This window comes from Zonotrichia albicollis, unplaced genomic scaffold (genome assembly GCF_047830755.1).
Source record: "Zonotrichia albicollis isolate bZonAlb1 unplaced genomic scaffold, bZonAlb1.hap1 Scaffold_164, whole genome shotgun sequence".
Classification (NCBI taxonomy): domain Eukaryota; kingdom Metazoa; phylum Chordata; class Aves; order Passeriformes; family Passerellidae; genus Zonotrichia; species Zonotrichia albicollis.
Genome location: NW_027428366.1, coordinates 19,109 through 38,390, shown reverse-complemented (window position 1 = coordinate 38,390; position 19,282 = coordinate 19,109). Strand labels below are relative to the sequence as shown.

General features: G+C 55.2%; 1 protein-coding gene across 1 annotated transcript in view; it reads right to left on the bottom strand.

Moving 5' to 3' along the window:
- LOC141727651 (transcription initiation factor TFIID subunit 6-like) overlaps window positions 1-19,282 on the bottom strand; it is a gene marked incomplete at its 5' end in the record, with an annotated part of 34,828 nt that continues 15,546 nt past the window's right edge. The window contains 10 exon segments of the mRNA XM_074533917.1: window positions 1-459; window positions 498-586; window positions 1,577-1,627; window positions 1,629-1,760; window positions 1,762-1,797; window positions 3,452-3,592; window positions 3,594-3,626; window positions 6,972-7,097; window positions 8,158-8,232; window positions 14,008-14,190. Of these exon segments, the coding sequence (XP_074390018.1) occupies window positions 141-459; window positions 498-586; window positions 1,577-1,627; window positions 1,629-1,760; window positions 1,762-1,797; window positions 3,452-3,592; window positions 3,594-3,626; window positions 6,972-7,097; window positions 8,158-8,232; window positions 14,008-14,190 (1,185 nt within the window).

Sequence of the window (19,282 nt, the reverse complement as noted above, 5' to 3'; positions counted from 1 at the left end):
GCCACTCTGGTGCCCCTTGGTGACACTGAGACCCTTCTGGGGACACTCTGGTGCCCCTTGGTGACACTTTGATGACACTTTGATGCCACTCTGGTGTCCCTGTGGTGTCCCCAGGTGCCACCGCGGTGCCCTCCCCGCCGTCACTGCCCCGCCGGTGGCTCCTGTGTCCCCGTGCCCCCGTTGGCCCTGCAGGTGCCACCTCCGGCCCTTGGGACTGTCCCAGCCTCGCCCTTGGTGGCACCCGGCGAGCCGCCGCTGGTGGTGGCACTCGGGGACAGCTGTGGCGCGGGCGGCGGGGTGGCATTGGCGGTGACATTGGTGACATTATTGGTGACAGCGGCAGTGCCACCCTTGGCCGCGTCACCGGCGGCGGGCGGCAGCGACACCACGATGTATTTCTGCACGGCGCCGGTGACGCCGGTGGCACTGCCGCTGCCGCTGGTGGCACTGCTGGTGGCACTGGCGGGGTGGTGGCACCGCTGGGGACAGCGGGGGACACCAGCTTGACCAGCGGCTGCACGCTGGGCACGGTGCTGGTGACGGGGGACGTGGCCGTGGGCGCGGGCGACGTGCTCAGCGTGATCACCTGGGGACGGCGGCACCGGGGGTGGCCCCAATGTCCCCTCAATGTCCCCCCAATGTCCCCTGGCTGTGTCCCCAATGTCCCCTCAATGTCCCCAATGTCCCCCACTGTCCCCACTGTCCCCAATGTCCCCTGGCTGTGTCCCCAATGTCCCCTCAATGTCCCCTCAATGTCCCCTCTTGTCCCCAGTGTCCCCCCTTGTCCCAATGTCCCCCCAATGTCCCCTCAATGTTCCCCCTTCTCCCCTTGCTCTGTCCCCAATGTCCCCCCTTGTCCCCTTGCTCTGTCCCCAATGACCCCTGGCTGTGTCCCCAATGTCCCCTCTTGTCCCCAATGTCCCTTGGCTGTGTCCCCAATGTCCCCCCTTGTCCCCTTGCCGTGTCCCCAATGTCCTCAATGCCCCCAATGCCCCAAGCATCCCCAATGTCCCACTGTCCCCAATCCCCCCACTGTCCCCAGTGTCCCCAGTGTCCCCAACGTCCCCACTCCCCCCCAGTGTCCCCAATGTCCCCACTGTCCCCACTGTCCCCACTGTCCCCAACACCCCCACTGTCCCCAGTGTCCCCACTGTCCCCAATCCCCCCAATGTCCCCAGTGTCCCCACTGTCCCCAATGTCCCCACTGTCCCCAGTGTCCCCACTGTCCCCAATCCCCCCAATGTCCCCAGTGTCCCCACTGTCCCCAGTGTCCCCACTGTCCCCAATCCCCCCAATGTCCCCAATGTCCCCACTGTCCCCAGTGTCCCCACTGTCCCCAATCCCCCAATGTCCCCAGTGTCCCCACTGTCCCCAGTGTCCCCACTGTCCCCAATGCCCCCACTGTCCCCAGTGTCCCCAGTGTCCCCAATGTCCCCACTGTCCCCACCTCCCCCCAATGTCCCCAATGTCCCCACTGTCCCCAGTGTCCCCACTGTCCCCAGTGTCCCCAATCCCCCCAATGTCCCCACTCCCCCCACTGTCCCCACTGTCCCCACTGTCCCCAGTGTCCCCATACCTGCTGCCCGGCGCTGCTGGCCGAGGACATGACGATGAACTTGGGGGGGGGGCGGTGAGGGCTGCGTGGGGGTCCCGGGGCGCCCGGGGGCCAGCGTGGGCACGGGGACGGGGACGGGGACGGGCAGCGCGATGGCACTGGGGACCTTGATGATGCTGGGGGGGCGCGGGGGGGGCCCCGGGAGCCTGCGGGGCCTGGGAGAGCGTCAGCGTCGGGCGGGGCTGCGGGGACAACGAGGGACACGTTAGGGGACAGTGGGGACACTGGGGGGACATTGAGGGGATTGGGGACATTGGGGACAGTGGGGGGATTGGGGACATTGGGGAGATTGGGGACAGTGGGGACACAGGGAGAGCGTCAGCGTCGGGCGGGGCTGCGGGGACAGCGAGGGACACGTTAGGGGACAGTGGGGACACTGGGGGGGATTGGGGACAGTGGGGGGATTGGGGACATTGGGGACAGTGGGGACAGTGGGGGATTGGGGGGACATTGGGGACACATTGGGGACATTGGGGGGATTGGGGACATGGGGGACATTGGGGACAGTGGGGAGATTAGGGGACATTGGGGGGATTGGGGACACTGGGGACACATTGGGGACATTGGGGATGTTGGCAAAAATGGGGAAAAATTGGGAAAAATGGGATTGGGGACATTGGGGTGATTTGGAACACTGAGGGGACATTGGGGACATTGGGGGGACATTGGGGACATTGGGGGGACATTGGAGAGAGTGGGGACACTGGGGACAGCAAGGGGACATTGGGCACAGTGGGGAGCTGGGGACATTGGGGGGACTGGAGACATTGGGGACAGTGGGGGGGATTGGGGACATTGGGGATATTTCGGACATTGGGGACAGTGGGGACATTGGGGACACAGCGACAGCATTAGGGGGGGACATTGGGGACATGTCCCCAAATGTCCCCAAGTGTCACCTGGGTGATGGTCAGCGTGGTCCTGTTGACCTGCTGGGCCTGCAGAGCCACCTGGGCCCCCAATGTCCCCAATGTCCCCACTGTCCCCAATGTCCCCAATCCCCCCACTGTCCCCACTGTCCCCAATGTCCCCAATCCCCCCACTGTCCCCATTGTCCCCAATGTCCCCAATCCCCCCAATGTCCCCATTGTCCCCAATGTCCCCATTCCCCTGGACACCCCCAATCCCCACATTGTCCCCAATGTCCCCATTGTCCCCGATGTCCCCATTCCCCTGAACACCCCCAATCCCCCCATTGTCCCCAATCCCCCTGATGTCCCCAAATGTCCCCAGTGTCACCTGGGTGATGGTCAGCGTGGTCCTGTTGACCTGCTGCGCCTGCAGATCCACCTGGGCCCCCAATGTCCCCAATGTCCCCATTCCCCTGGACACCCCCAATCCCCACATTGTCCCCAATGTCCCCATTGTCCCCATGGTCCCCATTCCCCTGAACACCCCCAATGTCCCCATTGTCCCCGATGTCCCCAAATGTCCCCAGTGTCACCTGGGTGATGGTCAGCGTGGTCCTGTTGACCTGCTGGGCCTGCAGATCCACCTGGGCCCCCAATGTCCCCAAGGTCCCCAATCCCCCCAATGTCCCCATGCAGTTCAATCCCCCCATTGTCCCCAATGTCCCCATTCCCCTGGACACCCCCGATCCCCCCAATGTCCCCAATCCCCCCATTGTCCCCGATGTCCCCAAATGTCCCCAGTGTCACCTGGGTGATGGTCAGCGTGGTCCTGTTGACCTGCTGCGCCTGCAGCGCCGCCTGCGCCCCCAATGTCCCCATTGTCCCCATTGTCCCCAATGTCCCCATTCCCCTGAACACCCCCAATCCCCCCAATGTCCCCAATTCCCTGAACACCCCCGATGTCCCCAAATGTCCCCAGTGTCACCTGGGTGATGGTCAGCGTGGTCCTGTTGACCTGCTGCGCCTGCAGCGCCGCCTGCGCCCTCGCCTTCACCACGTGGGAGCAGAGGAGCCCCCCCAGGTACCCGAAATCGCCGCGGTAACACTCGGGGCTGTCGGGGGGGGGCGCGCGCCTTGGCCAGCACGGGGGCGCAGTGCTTCTGTGGGGACACAAGGGGACATTGGGGACATCAGGGTGACAGCAGAGTGACAGCAGGAACATCATCGGCATGGCCAGCACGGGGCGCAGTGCTTCTGTGGGGACACAAGGGGACAGAAAAGGGACATTAGAGTGACATTGGGGACATCATTGGGGACAGCAGAGTGACAGCAGGAACATCATCGGCATGGCCACCAGGGGGCGCAGTGCTGCTGTGGGGACACAAGGGGACAGAAAAGGGACATCAGGGTGACAGCAGAGTGACAGCAGGAACATCCTCGGCATGGCCACCAGGGGGCGCAGTGCTGCTGTGGGGTAGAGGGATATCATCAGCATGGCCAGCAGGGGGCGCAGTGCTTCTGTGGGGACACAAGGGGACAGAAAAGGGACATTGGGGACATCAGAGTGACAGCAGGAACATCATCAGCATGGCCACCAGGGGGCGCAGTGCTGCTGTGGGGTAGAGGGATATCATCAGCATGGCCACCAGGGGGCGCAGTGCTTCTGTGGGGACACAAGGGGACAGCAAAGGGACATTAGAGTGACATTGGGGACATCAATGGGGACATCAGAGTGACAGCAGAGTGACAGCAGGAACGTCATCGGCATGGCCACCAGGGGGCGCAGTGCTGCTGTGGGAAAGAAAGGGACATTGGGGACATCAATGGGGACATCAGGGTGACAGCAGAGTGACAGCTGGAACATCATCGGCATGGCCAGCAGGGGGCGCAGTGCTGCTGTGGGGACACAAAGGGACAGAAAAGGGACATTGGGGACATCAGAGTGACATTGGGATATCATCGGCATGGCCAGCAGGGGGCGCAGTGCTTCTGTGGGGACACAAGGGGACAGAAAAGGGACATTAGAGTGACAGCAGGGTGACAGCAGGAACATCATCAGTATGGCCACCAGGGGGCGCAGTGCTGCTGTGGGAAAGAAAGGGACATTGGGGACATCAATGGGGACATCAATGGGGACATCAGGGTGACAGCAGAGTGACAGCAGAGTGACAGCAGGAACATCATCGGCATGGCCACCAGGGGGCGCAGTGCTGCTGTGGGGTAAAGGGATATCATCATCATGGCCAGCAGGGGGCGCAGTGCATCTGTGGGGACACAAGGGGACATTGGGGACATCATTGGGGACAGCAGGGTGACAGCAGGAACATCATCAGCATGGCCAGCAGGGGGCGCAGTGCTTCTGTGGGGACATCAATGGGGACATTGGGGACATCATTGGGGACATTGGGGACATTGGGATATAATCAGCATGGCCACCAGGGGGCGCAGTGCTTCTGTGGGGACACAAGGGGACATTGGGGACATCATTGGGGACAGCAGGGTGACAGCAGGAACATCATTGGCATGGCCACCAGGGGGCGCAGTGCTTCTGTGGGGACATCAATGGGGACATTGGGGACATCATTGGGGACATTGGGGACATTGGGATATCATTGGCATGGCCAGCAGGGGGCGCAGTGCTTCTGTGGGGACACAAAGGGACATTAGAGTGACATTGGGGACAGCAGAGTGACAGCAGAGTGACAGCAGGAACATCATCGGCATGGCCACCAGGGGGGCGCAGTGCTTCTGTGGGACAGAAAGGGACATTGGGGACATCATTGGGGACAGCAGGGTGACAGCAGGAACATCATTGGCATGGCCACCAGGGGGCGCAGTGCTGCTGTGGGGACACAAAGGGACAGAAAAGGGACATTGGGGACATCAGAGTGACATTGGGATATCATCGGCATGGCCAGCACGGGGGCACAGTGCTTCTGTGGGGACACAAGGGGACAGAAAAGGGACATTAGAGTGACATTGGGGACATCAATGGGGACATCAGAGTGACAGCAGGAACATCATTGGCATGGCCAGCAGGGGGCGCAGTGCTGCTGTGGGGATACAAGGGGACATTGGGGACATCATTGGGGACACCAGAGTGACATGAGGAACATGGGGACATCATGGGGATATCCCAGCACGGGGGCGCAGTGCTTCTGTGGGGACACAAGGGGACATTGGGGACATCATTGGGGACATCAGAGTGACAGCAGGGTGACAGCAGGAACATCATTGGCATGGCCACCAGGGGGCGCGGTGCTGCTGTGGGAAAGAAAGGGACATTGGGGACATCAGAGTGACATTGGGGACATCAATGGGGACATCAGAGTGACAGCAGGAACATCATTGGCATGGCCACCAGGGGGCGCAGTGCTGCTGTGGGGTAGAGGGATATCATCAGCATGGCCAGCAGGGGGCGCAGTGCATCTGTGGGGACACAAGGGGACACAAAGGGACATTAGAGTGACATTGGGGACGTCAGAGTGACAGCAGAGTGACAGCAGAGTGACAGCTGGAACATCATCGGCATGGCCACCAGGGGGCGCAGTGCTGCTGTGGGAAAGAAAGGGACATTGGGGACATCATTGGGGACATCAGAGTGACAGCAGAGTGACAGCTGGAACATCATCGGCATGGCCACCAGGGGGCGCAGTGCTTCTGTGGGGACACAAAGGGACAGCATTGGGGACATCAATGGGGACATGAGGACATCATTGGGATATCCCAGCACGGGGGCACAGAGCTTCTATGGGGACACAAAGGGACATTAGAGTGACATTGGGGACATCAGGGTGACAGCAGGAACATCATCGGCATGGCCACCAGGGGGCGCAGTGCTGCTGTGGGGTAGAGGGATATCATCAGCATGGCCAGCAGGGGGCGCAGTGCTGCTGTGGGGACATCAATGGGGACATTGGGGACATCATTGGGGACATTGGGGACATTGGGATATCATCAGCATGGCCAGCAGGGGGCGCAGTGCTGCTGTGGGGACACAAAGGGGACAGCAAATGGATATTAGAGTGACATTGGGGACAGCAGAGTGACAGCAGAGTGACAGCAGGAACATCATTGGCATGGCCAGCAGGGGGCGCAGTGCTTCTGTGGGGACACAAGGGGACAGCAAAGGGACATTAGAGTGACATTGGGGACATCAGAGTGACAGCAGGGTGACAGTAGGAACATCATCGGCATGGCCAGCAGGGGGCGCAGTGCTTCTGTGGGGACATCAGAGTGACATTGGGGACATCAATGGGGACACAGGTTGTCCTTATGTGTCCCCAGTGTCCCCATTGTCCCCACTGTCCCCAATCCCCCCCAATGTCCCCAATGTCCCCAATGACCCCGATTCCCCCCAATGTCCCCTCTGTCCCTAATCCCCCCCAATGTCCCCAGTGTCCCCAGTGACCCCAGTGTCCCCAGTGTCCCCAGTGTCCCCAATGTCCCCACTGTCCCCAGTGTCCCCTCTGTCCCCAGTGTCCCCAATGTCCCCAAGGTCTCACCAGCAGCAGGCTCTGTACATGGTCAGCCCCGATGCGGTCGATCGTGCTGACCACCGGCCCTTCCAGAATGTTCCGCACGCGCTCGCCCTCGGCCGGCAGCCGCGGCAGGATCAGGGTCTTGATCACCTGGGGACACAGCGGGGACAGTGGGGACACTGGGGACAGTGGGGACACTGGGGGACATTGGGGACAATGGGGACAATGGGGACAATGGGGACACTGGGGACATTGAGGGATTGGGGACATTGGGGACAGTGGGGACATTGGGGACAATGGGGACAATGGGGACAATGGGGACAGTGGGGACAGTGGGGGCATTGGGGACAGTGGGGACATTGGGGACAGTGGGGACACTGGGGACAGTGGGGACATTGGGGACATTGGGGACAGTGGGGACAGTGGGGACATTGGGGGCAATGGGGACAATGGGGACATTGGGGACATAACACAGGTGTCCCCCCAGGTGTCCCTGGTGTGTCCTCAAGGTGTCACAAATGTCCCCAAGGTGTCCCCAGATGTCCCCACATGTCCCCACATGTGTCACAGATGACCCCAGCTGTCCCCAGGTGTCCCCAAAGGTGTCCCCAGCTGTCCCCAAGCTGTCCCCAGATGTCCCAGGTGTGTCCCCAGGTGTCACAGGTGTCCTCAAGGTGTCTCAAGTGTCCCCAGGTGTCCCCAAGTGTCCCCAGCTGTCCCCAGATGTCCCCCAGGTGTGTCCCCAAATGTCCCCAATGTCCCCCCAATGTCCCAATGTCCCCAATGTCCCCAGATGTCCCCACTGTCCCCAGTGTCCCCACTGTCCCCAATGTGTCCCCACTGTCCCCAATGTCCCCAAGGTGTCCCCAGGTGTCCCAAGGTGTCCCAGGTGTGTCCCCAATGTCCCCAATGTCCCCACTGTCCCCAGTGTCCCCACTGTCCCCAATGTCCCCATTGTCCCCACTGTCCCCATTGTCCCCACTGTCCCCAATGTCCCCAGGTGTCCCCAATGTCCCCAAGGTGTCCCCAATGTCCCCCAGCTGTCCCCAATGTCCCCACTGTCCCCAATGTCCCCAATGTCCCCAGGTGTCCCCAATGTCCCCATTGTCCCCAATGTCCCCAAGATGTCCCCAATGTCCCCACTGTCCCCACTGTCCCCAATGTCCCCAAGGTGTCCCCAATGTCCCCAAGGTGTCCCGGTGTCACTCACGTCGTGTCCCAGCTCCGCCAGCCCCGCGATGGATCCGTACCGGGTGGTCCAGGGCGTTTTGTCATCGACCCAGCTCTGCGGGACCCCGAGCGTCACCAAAAACACAAACCCTCACCCCAAAATCCTCACCCCGAACCCCAAATCCTCACCCCAAAATCCAAACCCCAAATCCTGACCCCAAAACCCAGACCCCAAACCCCAAATCCTGACCCCAAACCCCAAATCCTGACCCTAAATCCCAAATCCTGACCCCAAAATCCAGACCCCAAATCCTGACCCCAAAATCCAAACCCCAAATCCAAACCCCAAATCCTGACCCCAAAATCCAGACCCCAAACCCCAAATCCTGACCCCAAAATACAAACCCCAAATCCTGACCCCAAAATCCAAACCCCAAATCTTCACCCCAAACCCCAAATCCTGACCCCAAAATCCAGACCCCAAATCCCAAACTGTCACCCCAAATCCTGACCCCAAACCCCAAATCCTGACCCCAAAATCCAAACCCCAAATCCTGACCTCAAACCCCAAATCCTGACCCCGAATCCTCACCCAAAATCCCAAATCCTGACCCCAAAATCCAAACCCCAAATCCTGACCCCAAACCCCAAATCCTCACCCAAAATCCCAAATCCTGACCCCAAAATCCTCACCCCAAACCCCAAATCCTGACCCCAAAATCCAAACCCCAAATCCCAAATCCTGACCCCAAAATCCAAACCCCAAATCCTGACCCCAAACCCCGAATTGCCACCCCAAATCCCAAATCCTGACCCCCAAACCCTGACCCTAAATCCTGACCCCAAACCCCAAATCCTGACCCCAAACTGGGACCCCAAATCACAAACTGTCACCCCAAATCCTGACCCCGAATCCTGACCCCAAACCCCAAATCCTGACCCCAAAATCCAAACCCCAAATCCTGACCCCAAACCCCGAATCCTCACCCAAAATCCCAAATCCTGACCCCAAAATCCAAACCCCAAAATCCTGACCCCAAATCCCAAATCCTGACCCCAAAATCCAAACCCCAAATCCCAAACTGTCACCCCAAATCCTGACCCCGAATCCTGACCCCAAAATCCAAACCCCAAATCCTCACCCCAAACCCCGAACTGTCACCCCAAATCCCAAATCCTGACCCCGAAAACTGACCCTAAATCCTGACCCCAAACCCCGAATTGTCACCCCAAATCCTGACCCCAAAATCCAAACCCCAAATCTTCACCCCAAACCCCAAATCCTGACCCCAAAATCCAGACCCCAAATCCCAAACTGTCACCCCAAATCCTGACCCCAAACCCCAAATCCTGACCCCAAAATCCAAACCCCAAATCCTGACCCCAAACCCCAAATCCTGACCCCGAATCCTCACCCAAAATCCCAAATCCTGACCCCAAAATCCAAACCCCAAATCCTGACCCCAAACCCCAAATTGTCACCCAAAATCCCAAATCCTGACCCCAAAATCCAAACCCCAAATCCTCACCCCAAACCCCAAATCCTCACCCCAAAATCCAAACCCCAAACCCCAAATCCTGACCCCAAAATCCAAACCCCAAATCCCAAATCCTGACCCCAAAATCCAAACCCCAAATCCTGACCCCAAACCCCGAATTGCCACCCCAAATCCCAAATCCTGACCCCCAAATCCTGACCCCAAAATCCAAACCCCAAACCCCAAATCCTGACCCCAAAATCCAAACCCCAAATCCCAAACTGTCACCCCAAATCCTGACCCCGAATCCTGACCCCAAACCCCAAATCCTCACCCAAAATCCCAAATCCTGACCCCAAAATCCAAACCCCGAATCCTGACCCCAAACCCCAAATCCTGACCCCAAAATCCAAACCCCAAATCCTGACCCCAAAATCCAAACCCCAAATCCCAAATCCTGACCCCAAAATCCAGACCCCAAATCCTGACCCCAAAATCCAAACCCCAAATCCCAAATCCTGACCCCAAAATCCAAACCCCCAATCCTGACCCCAAACCCCGAATCCTGACCCCAAAATCCAAACCCCAAATCCCAAACTGTCACCCCAAATCCTGACCTCGAATCCTGACCCTAAATCCCAAATCCTGACCCCAAATCCCAAATCCTCACCCCAAATCCTGACCCCAAACCCCAAATCCCTGAGCGCAAATTCGAGCACAGACCCCAAATCCCTGAACCCGAACCCCAAATCCTGACCCCAAATCCCAAATCCTGACCCCAAATCCTGACCCCAAATCCCAAACTGTCACCCCAAATCCTGACCCCAAAATCCAAACCCCAAATCCTGACTCCGAATCCTCACCCAAAATCCCAAATCCTGACCCCAAAATCCAAACCCCAAATCCTGACCCCAAATCCCTGAGCCCAAACCCCATTTTTAACCCCACAAATCCCATTTTTAACCCCACAAATCCCATTTTTAACCCCACAAATCCCCATTTTTAACCCCACAAACCCCATTTTTAACCCCATAAACCCCATTTTTAACCCCACAAATCCCAATTCTTTTCCCAAAATCCCCATTTTTAACCCCACAAACCCCATTTTAACCCCACAAATCCCATTTTTAACCCCATAAATCCCATTCTTTTCCATAAATCCCCATTTTTATCCCCACAAATCCCATTTTTTTTCCCAAAATCCCATTTTTAACCCCACAAACCCCATTTTTTTTCCCAAAATCCCCATTTTTTTCCCAAAATCCCATTTTTATCCCCACAAATCCCATTTTTAACCCCATAAATCCCATTTTTAACCCCACAAATCCCATTTTTAACCCCACAAACCCCATTTTTTTTCCCAAAATTCCCGTTTTTTTCCCCAAAATCCCACTTTTTTTCCCAAAAATCCCATTTTTTTTCCCCAAATCCCGTTTTTTTCCCCAAAATCGCACCTTGGTGAAGGTTTTGGTGATGCGGGACTGGATGTTGTTGGTGGTGGTGCTGAAGTTCTTGCACACCCCAAATCCCATTTTTGACCCCACAAATCCCAATTTTTTTCCCAAAATCCCATTTCTACCCCCATAAATCCCATTTTTAACCACATCAATCCCATTTTTATCCCCACAAATCCCCATTTTTAACCCCATAAATCCCATTTTTAACCTCACAAACCCCATTTCTGACCCCACAAACCCCTTTTTTTTCCCAAAATCCCCATTTTTTTTCCCAAAATCCCCATTTTTTTCCCCACAATCCCCATTTTTAACCCCACAAATCCCATTTTTAACCCATCAATCCATTTTAACCCCACAAATCCCATTTTTAACCCATCAATCCCATTTTTAATCCCACAAACCCCATTTTTATCCCCACAAATCCCCATTTTAACCCCATCAATCCCATTTTTAACGCCAAAATCCCCATTTTTAACCTCATCAATCCCATTTTTGACCCCACAAATCCCATTTTTAACCCCACAAACCCCGTTTTTTTCCCATAAATCCCATTTTTAACCCCATAAATCCCAATTTTTTTCCCATAAATCCCATTTTTAACCCCATCAATCCCATTTTTACCCCACAAATCCCATTTTTAATCCCATTTTAACCCCATAAACCCCATTTTTTTTCCCCAAAACCCCATTTCTAACCCCACAAACCCCATTTCTAACCCCATAAATCCAATTTTTAACCCCATCAATCCCATTTTTAACCCCACAAACCCCATTTTTTTCCCAAAATCCCATTTTTAACCCCATAAACCCCATTTTTTTCCGAAAACCCCATTTTTAACCCCACAAACCCCATTTTTTTCCCAAAATCCCATTTTTATCCCCACAAATCCCATTTTTAACCCCACAAACCCCATTTTTTTCCCATAAAACCCATTTTTAACCCCACAAACCCCATTTTTTTCCCAAAATCCCCATTTTTTTCCTAAAATCCCCATTTTTAACCCCACCAATCCCATTTTTTTTCCCAAAATCCCCATTTTTTTCCCAAAACCCCATTTTTAACCCCATCAATCCCATTTTTAACCCCATAAATCCCATTTTTAACCCCATAAATCCCCATTTTTAACCCCACAAATCCCATTTTTAACCCCACAAATCCCCATTTTTTTTCCCAAAATTCCCATTTTTCTTTCCAAAACCCCATTTTTAACCCCATTTTTTTTCCCCAAATCCCCATTTTTTTTTCCAAAACCCCATTTTTCTTTCCAAAATCCCATTTTTAACCCCATTTTTTTTCCCAAAATTCCCATTTTTTCCCCAAAATCCCGTTTTTTTCCCCAGAGCACACCTTGGTGAAGGTTTTGGTGATGCGGGACTGGATGTTGTTGGTGGTGGTGCTGAAGTTCTTGCACACCCCAAATCCCATTTTTAACCCCACAAACCCCATTTTTTTTCCCAAAATCCCCATTTTTTTTTCCCAAAATTCCCATTTTTTTTCCCAAAACCCCATTTTTAACCCCACAATCCCCATTTTTAACCCCACAAATCCCATTTTTAACCCCACAAATCCCATTTTTTTCCCAAAATCGCCGTTTTTCTTTCCAAAATCCCAATTTTAACCCCATTTTTTTTCCCAAAATCCCCATTTTTTTTCCCAAAACCCCATTTTTCTTTCCAAAATCCCATTTTTAACCCCATTTTTAACCCCACAAACCCCATTTTTTTTCCCAAAATCCCATTTTTAACCCCATTTTTTTCCGAAAATCCCCATTTTTTTTCCCAAAATCCCCGTTTTTTTTCCCAAAATCCCCATTTTTTTCCCAAAATTCCCATTTTTTTCCCAAAATCCCGTTTTTTTCCCCCAAAGCACACCTTGGTGAAGGTTTTGGTGATGCGGGACTGGATGTTGTTGGTGGTGGTGCTGAAGTTCTTGCACACCCCAAAATCCCATTTTTAACCCCATAAATCCCATTTTTAACCCCACAAATCCCATTTTTAACCCCATAAATCCCATTTTAACCCCACCAATCCCCATTTTTAACCCCACAAATCCCATTTTTAATCCCATTTTAACCCCATAAACCCCATTTTTTTCCGAAAATCCCATTTTTAACCCCATCAATCCCATTTTTAACCCCACAAATCCCAATTTTAACCCCACAATTCCCATTTTTAACCCCACAAACCCCATTTTTAACCCCACAAATCCCATTTTTTTTCCCAAAATTCCCATTTTTTCCCCAAAATTCCCATTTTTTTCCCCAAAATCCCGTTTTTTTCCCCCAAAGCACACCTTGGTGAAGGTTTTGGTGATGCGGGACTGGATGTTGTTGGTGGTGGTGCTGAAGTTCTTGCACACCCCAAATCCCATTTTTAACCCCACAAATCCCATTTTTTTTCCCAAAATCCCCATTTTTTTTCCCAAATCCCCGTTTTAACCCCGTTTTTTTCCCAAAATCCCGTTTTTTTCCCCCAGAGCACACCTTGGTGAAGGTTTTGGTGATGCGGGACTGGATGTTGTTGGTGGTGGTGCTGAAGTTCTTGCACACCCCAAACCCCATTTTTAACCCCACAAACCCCATTTTTTTTCCCAAAATTCCCATTTTTTTCCCCAAAATCCCGTTTTTTCCCCCAAAGCACACCTTGGTGAAGGTTTTGGTGATGCGGGACTGGATGTTGTTGGTGGTGGTGCTGAAGTTCTTGCACACCCCAAACCCCATTTTTAACCCCACAAACCCATTTTTTTTCCAAAATTCCCATTTTTTTCCCCAAAATCCCGTTTTTTCCCCCAAAGCACACCTTGGTGAAGGTTTTGGTGATGCGGGACTGGATGTTGTTGGTGGTGGTGCTGAAGTTCTTGCACACCCCAAACCCCATTTTAACCCCACAAACCCCATTTTTTTTCCCAAAATTCCCATTTTTTTCCCAAAATCCCGTTTTTTCCCCCAAAGCACACCTTGGTGAAGGTTTTGGTGATGCGGGACTGGATGTTGTTGGTGGTGGTGCTGAAGTTCTTGCACACCTGCGCCACCAGGCGGGCGGCGAAGTCGCGCAGGGCCCAGTGGTTGTCAACGTCTGGGCGCAGGCACAGCTGGCGGCTGACGATGCACGTCATCACCGCCGGGATCAGCTCGTGCAGCTGGGGACAGGGTGGGGACAGCTGGGACACTTGGGGACAGTTTGGGGACAGTCTCTGGGCCGTGCACATCTGGGCGCAGGCACAGCTGGCGGCTGACGATGCACGTCATCACCGCCGGGATCAGCTCGTGCAGCTGCGGGGGACAGCATTGGGGACATTGGTGGGGACAGCTGGGGACACCTGGGGACAGTTGGGGACATCAGTGGGGACAGGTCTGGGAACATTTGGGACACTTGGGGACAGGTTTGGGACACTTGGGGACACTTGGGGACACTTGGGGACACCTGGGGACAGTTTGGGGACACATTGGGGACACTTGGGGACAGGTTTGGGACACTTTGGGACAGGTTGGGGACACTTGGGGACAGTTTGGGGACAGGTTTGGGACACTCAGGACAGGTTTGGGGCACCTGGAGACAAATTTGGGACACTTGAGGACACCTGGGGACAGGCTTGGACAGGTTGGAGACAGGTCTGAGGCACTTGGGGACACTTGGGGACAGTTTGGGGATACATTTGGGGCACTTGGGGACAGGTCTGGAACACCTGGGACAGGTTGGGGACACTTGGGGACAGGTGGGGACACCTGGAGGCAAATTTGGGACACCTGGGGACAGGTTTGGGACAGGTTGGGGAACTTGGGGACACGTTTGGGACACCTGGGGACACTTTGGAGAGGTTTGGGACACTCAGGATAGGTTTGGGACACTTGGGGACAGGTTTGGGACACTTGGGGACAGGTTTGGGACACTTGGGGACAGGTTGGGGACACTTGGGACAGTTGGGGACAGTTTGGGGACAGGTTTGGGACACCTGGGGACACATTGGGGACAGTTGGGGACAGTTGGGGACAGTTGGGGACAGTTTGGGGACAGTTGGGGACAGGTTTGGGACAGTTGGGGACAGTTTGGGGACACTTGGGGACATCGGTGGGACAGGTTTGGGAACATTTGGGGCACTTTGGGACAGGTTTGGGACACTTTGGGGGACACTTTGGGAGAGATTTGGGACACTTGGGGACACGTTTGGGAGAGGTTTGGGACACTTGGGGACACCTGGGGTTAGCTTTGGGACACTTGGGGACACTTGGGGACACATTTGGAACACTTGGGGACACTTCAGGACAGGTCTGGGGCACTTGGGGACACATTGGGGACACATTGGGGAGACTTGGGGACAGGATTGGAACACTTGGGGACAAGTTTGGGACAGGTTTGGGACACTTGGGGACATCGGTGGGGACACATTGAGGCATCAATGGGGACACTTTGGGACAGGTTTGGGGACACTTGGGACACATTGGGACAATTGGGGACAGGTTTGGGACACTTTGAGACAGGTCTGGGACACATTTGGGTCACTTGGGGACATCGGTGGGGACAGGTCTGGGAACATTTGGGGCACTTGGGGACAGGTTTGGCACAGGTTTGGGACAGGTTTGGGGACACATTGGGACAGTTTGGGACAGGTTTGGGACACTTGGGGACAGTTTGGGACAGTTTGGGGACAGTTTGGGGACAGGTTTGGGACACTCAGGACAGGTTTGGGACACCTGGGGACACTTGGGGACACTTGGGGACAGGTTTGGGACAGGTTTGGGACACTTGGGGACATCGGTGGGGACACATTGGGGCACTTTGGGACACTTGGGGACAGGTCTGGGACACTTTGGGACATTATTGGGGACACTTGGGGACACTTTGGCACAGGTTTGGGGCACCTGGGGACAGGTTTGGGACACCTGGAGACAAATTTGGGACACTTGGGGACAGGTTTGGGACAGGTTTGGGACACATTTGGGACACTTGGGGACAGGTCTGGGGCACTTTGGGGACACTTTGGGGACACTTTGGGAGAGGTTTGGGACACTCAGGACAGGTTTGGGACAGGTCTGGGGCACTTGGGGACAGGTTTGGGACACCTGGAGGCAAGTTTGGGACACTTGGGGACAGGATTGGGACACTTGGGGACATTTGGGAACACCTGGGGACAGGTTTGGGACACCTGGGACAAGTTGGGGACAGTTTGGGGGCACCTGGAGACAGGATTGGGACAGGTTTGGGACAGGTTTGGGGACATTATTGGGGACATTTGGGACACTTTGAGACAGGTCTGGGGCACTTGGGGACACATTGGGGACACTTCAGGACAGGTTGGGGGCACTTGGGACACATTTGGGACACTTTGGGACAGATTTGGGACACTTTGGGAGAGGTGTGGGACACTTGGGGACACATTTGGGACACTTGGGGACACTTGGGGACATCAGTGGGGACAGGTCTGGGGACAGTTTGGGGCACTTGGGGACAGGTTTGGGACACTTGGGACAGGTCTGGGGCACTTAGGGACACATTGGGGACAAGTCTGGGACAGGTCCAGGACAGGTTGGGGACACCTTTGGGACTTGTTAAGGGCACATGGGGACAAGAGGTGACACAGGTGACACAGGTGACACACAGGTGACACAGGTGACACAGGTGACACACAGGTGAGGTGACACGGGTGACACCCAGGTGACACACAGGTGACAGGTGACACAGGTGACACAGGTGACAGGTGAGGTGACACGGGTGACACACAGGTGACACCCAGGTGACACACAGGTGACACAGGTGACATGGGTGACACTCAGCTGACCCAGGTGACACAGGTGACACAGGGAGGTGACACAGGTGACCCAGGTGACACCCAGGTGACACACAGGTGACACAGGGAGGTGACCCAGGTGACACACAGGTGACACACAGGTGACACAGGTGACACACAGGTGACACAGGTGACACAGGGAGGTGACACAGGTGACACAGGTGACACACACAAGTGACACACAGGTGACACACAGGTGACACGGGTGACACTCAGGTGACCCAGGTGACACTCAGGTGACACACAGGTGACACAGGGAGGTGACACAGGTGACATGGGTGACACTCAGGTGACCCAGGTGACACCCAGGTGACACGGGTGACGTCACTCACGTATTTCTCCAGGTACAGGGTGGGGTTGTCCATCAGGACAGGTGAGGACGGGAGGGGACACAGGGGACACACAGGTGACACAGGTGACACAGGTGACAAAGGGAGGTGACACAGGTGACACACAGGTGACACAGGTGACCCAGGTGACACACAGTGATACACAGGTGACACAGATGACACACAGGTGACACAGGTGACCCAGGTGACACCCAGGTGACACCCAGGTGACACGGGTGACGTCACTCACGTATTTCTCCAGGTACAGGGTGGGGTTGTCCATCAGGACAGGTGAGGATGGAGGGGACACAGGGGACACACAGGTGACACACAGGTGACACTCAGGTGACACTCAGGTGACACAGCTGACACAGCTGACACAGGTGACACAGGTGAGGTGACACAGGTGACACCCAGGTGACACAGGTGAGGTGACACAGGTGACACACACAGGTGACACTCAGGTGACACACAGGTGACACACAGGTGACACAGGTGACACTCAGGTGACACACAGGTGACACACAGGTGACAAAGGGAGGTGACAAAGGTGACACAGGTGACAAAGGTGACACACAGGTGACACAGGTGACACCCAGGTGACACGGGTGAAACACAGGTGACACCCAGGTGACACAGGTGACACACAGGTGACACACAGGTGACACACAGGTGACACTCAGGTGACACAGGTGACACACAGGTGACACACAGGTGACACTCAGGTGACACTCAGGTGACCCAGGTGACACACAGGTGACACGGGTGACACAGGTGACACAGGTGACACACAGGTGACACACAGGTGACACAGGTGACACTCAGGTGACCCAGGTGACACACAGGTGACACGGGTGACACAGGTGACACAGGTGACACACAGGTGACACACAGGTGACACAGGGAGGTGACACAGGTGACACTCAGGTGACACACAGGTGACACAGGGAGGTGACACAGGTGACACACAGGTGACACAGGTGACACAGGTGACACAGGGAGGTGACACAGGTGACACAGGTGACACGGGTGACACAGGTGACACTCAGGTGACCCAGGTGACACCCAGGTGACAGGGGTGACGTCACTCACGTATTTCTCCAGGTACAGGGTGGGGTTGTCCATCAGGACAGGTGAGGATGGGAGGGGACACAGGGGACACTCAGGTGACACACAGGTGACACAGGAGGTGACACACAGGTGACCCAGGTGACACAGGTGACAAAGGGAGGTGACACAGGTGACAAAGGGAGGTGACACAGGTGACACACAGGTGACACAGCTGACACAGGTGACCCAGGTGACACAGGGAGGTGACACAGGTGACACAGGTGACACACAGGTGACACAGGTGTCACACAGGTGACACTCAGGTGACACACAGATGACACACACAGGTGACACACAGGTGACACAGGTGACACACAGGTGACAAAGGGAGGTGACACACAGGTGACACAGGTGACACGCAGGTGACAAAGGGAGGTGACACTCAGGTGACACACAGATGACACACACAGGTGACACCCAGGTGACACGGGTGACACAGGTGATACAGATGACACACGGGTGACACTCAGGTGACACACAGGTGACACAGGGAGGTGACAGGTGACACACACAGGTGACACACAAATGACACAGGTGACACTCAGGTGACACACAGGTGACACACAGGTGACACACAGGTGACACAGGTGACACAGGTGACACTCAGGTGACACGGGTGACGTCACTCACGTATTTCTCCAGGTACAGGGTGGGGTTGTCCATCAGGACAGGTGAGGACGGGGAGGGGACACAGGGGACACAGGTGACACACAGGTGACACAGGTGACACACACAGATAACACAGGTGACACCCAGGTGACACACAGGTGACAAAGGTGACACAGATGACACACACAGGTGACACAGGAGACACACAGGTGACACAGGTGACACAGGTGACCCAGGTGACCACACAGGTGACACAGGTGACACCCAGGTGACACACACAGGTGACACAGGTGACACCCAGGTGACACACACAGGTGACAGCCAGGTGACCCAGGTGACACACAGGTGACACTCAGGTGACACAGGTGACGTCACTCACGTATTTCTCCAGGTACAGC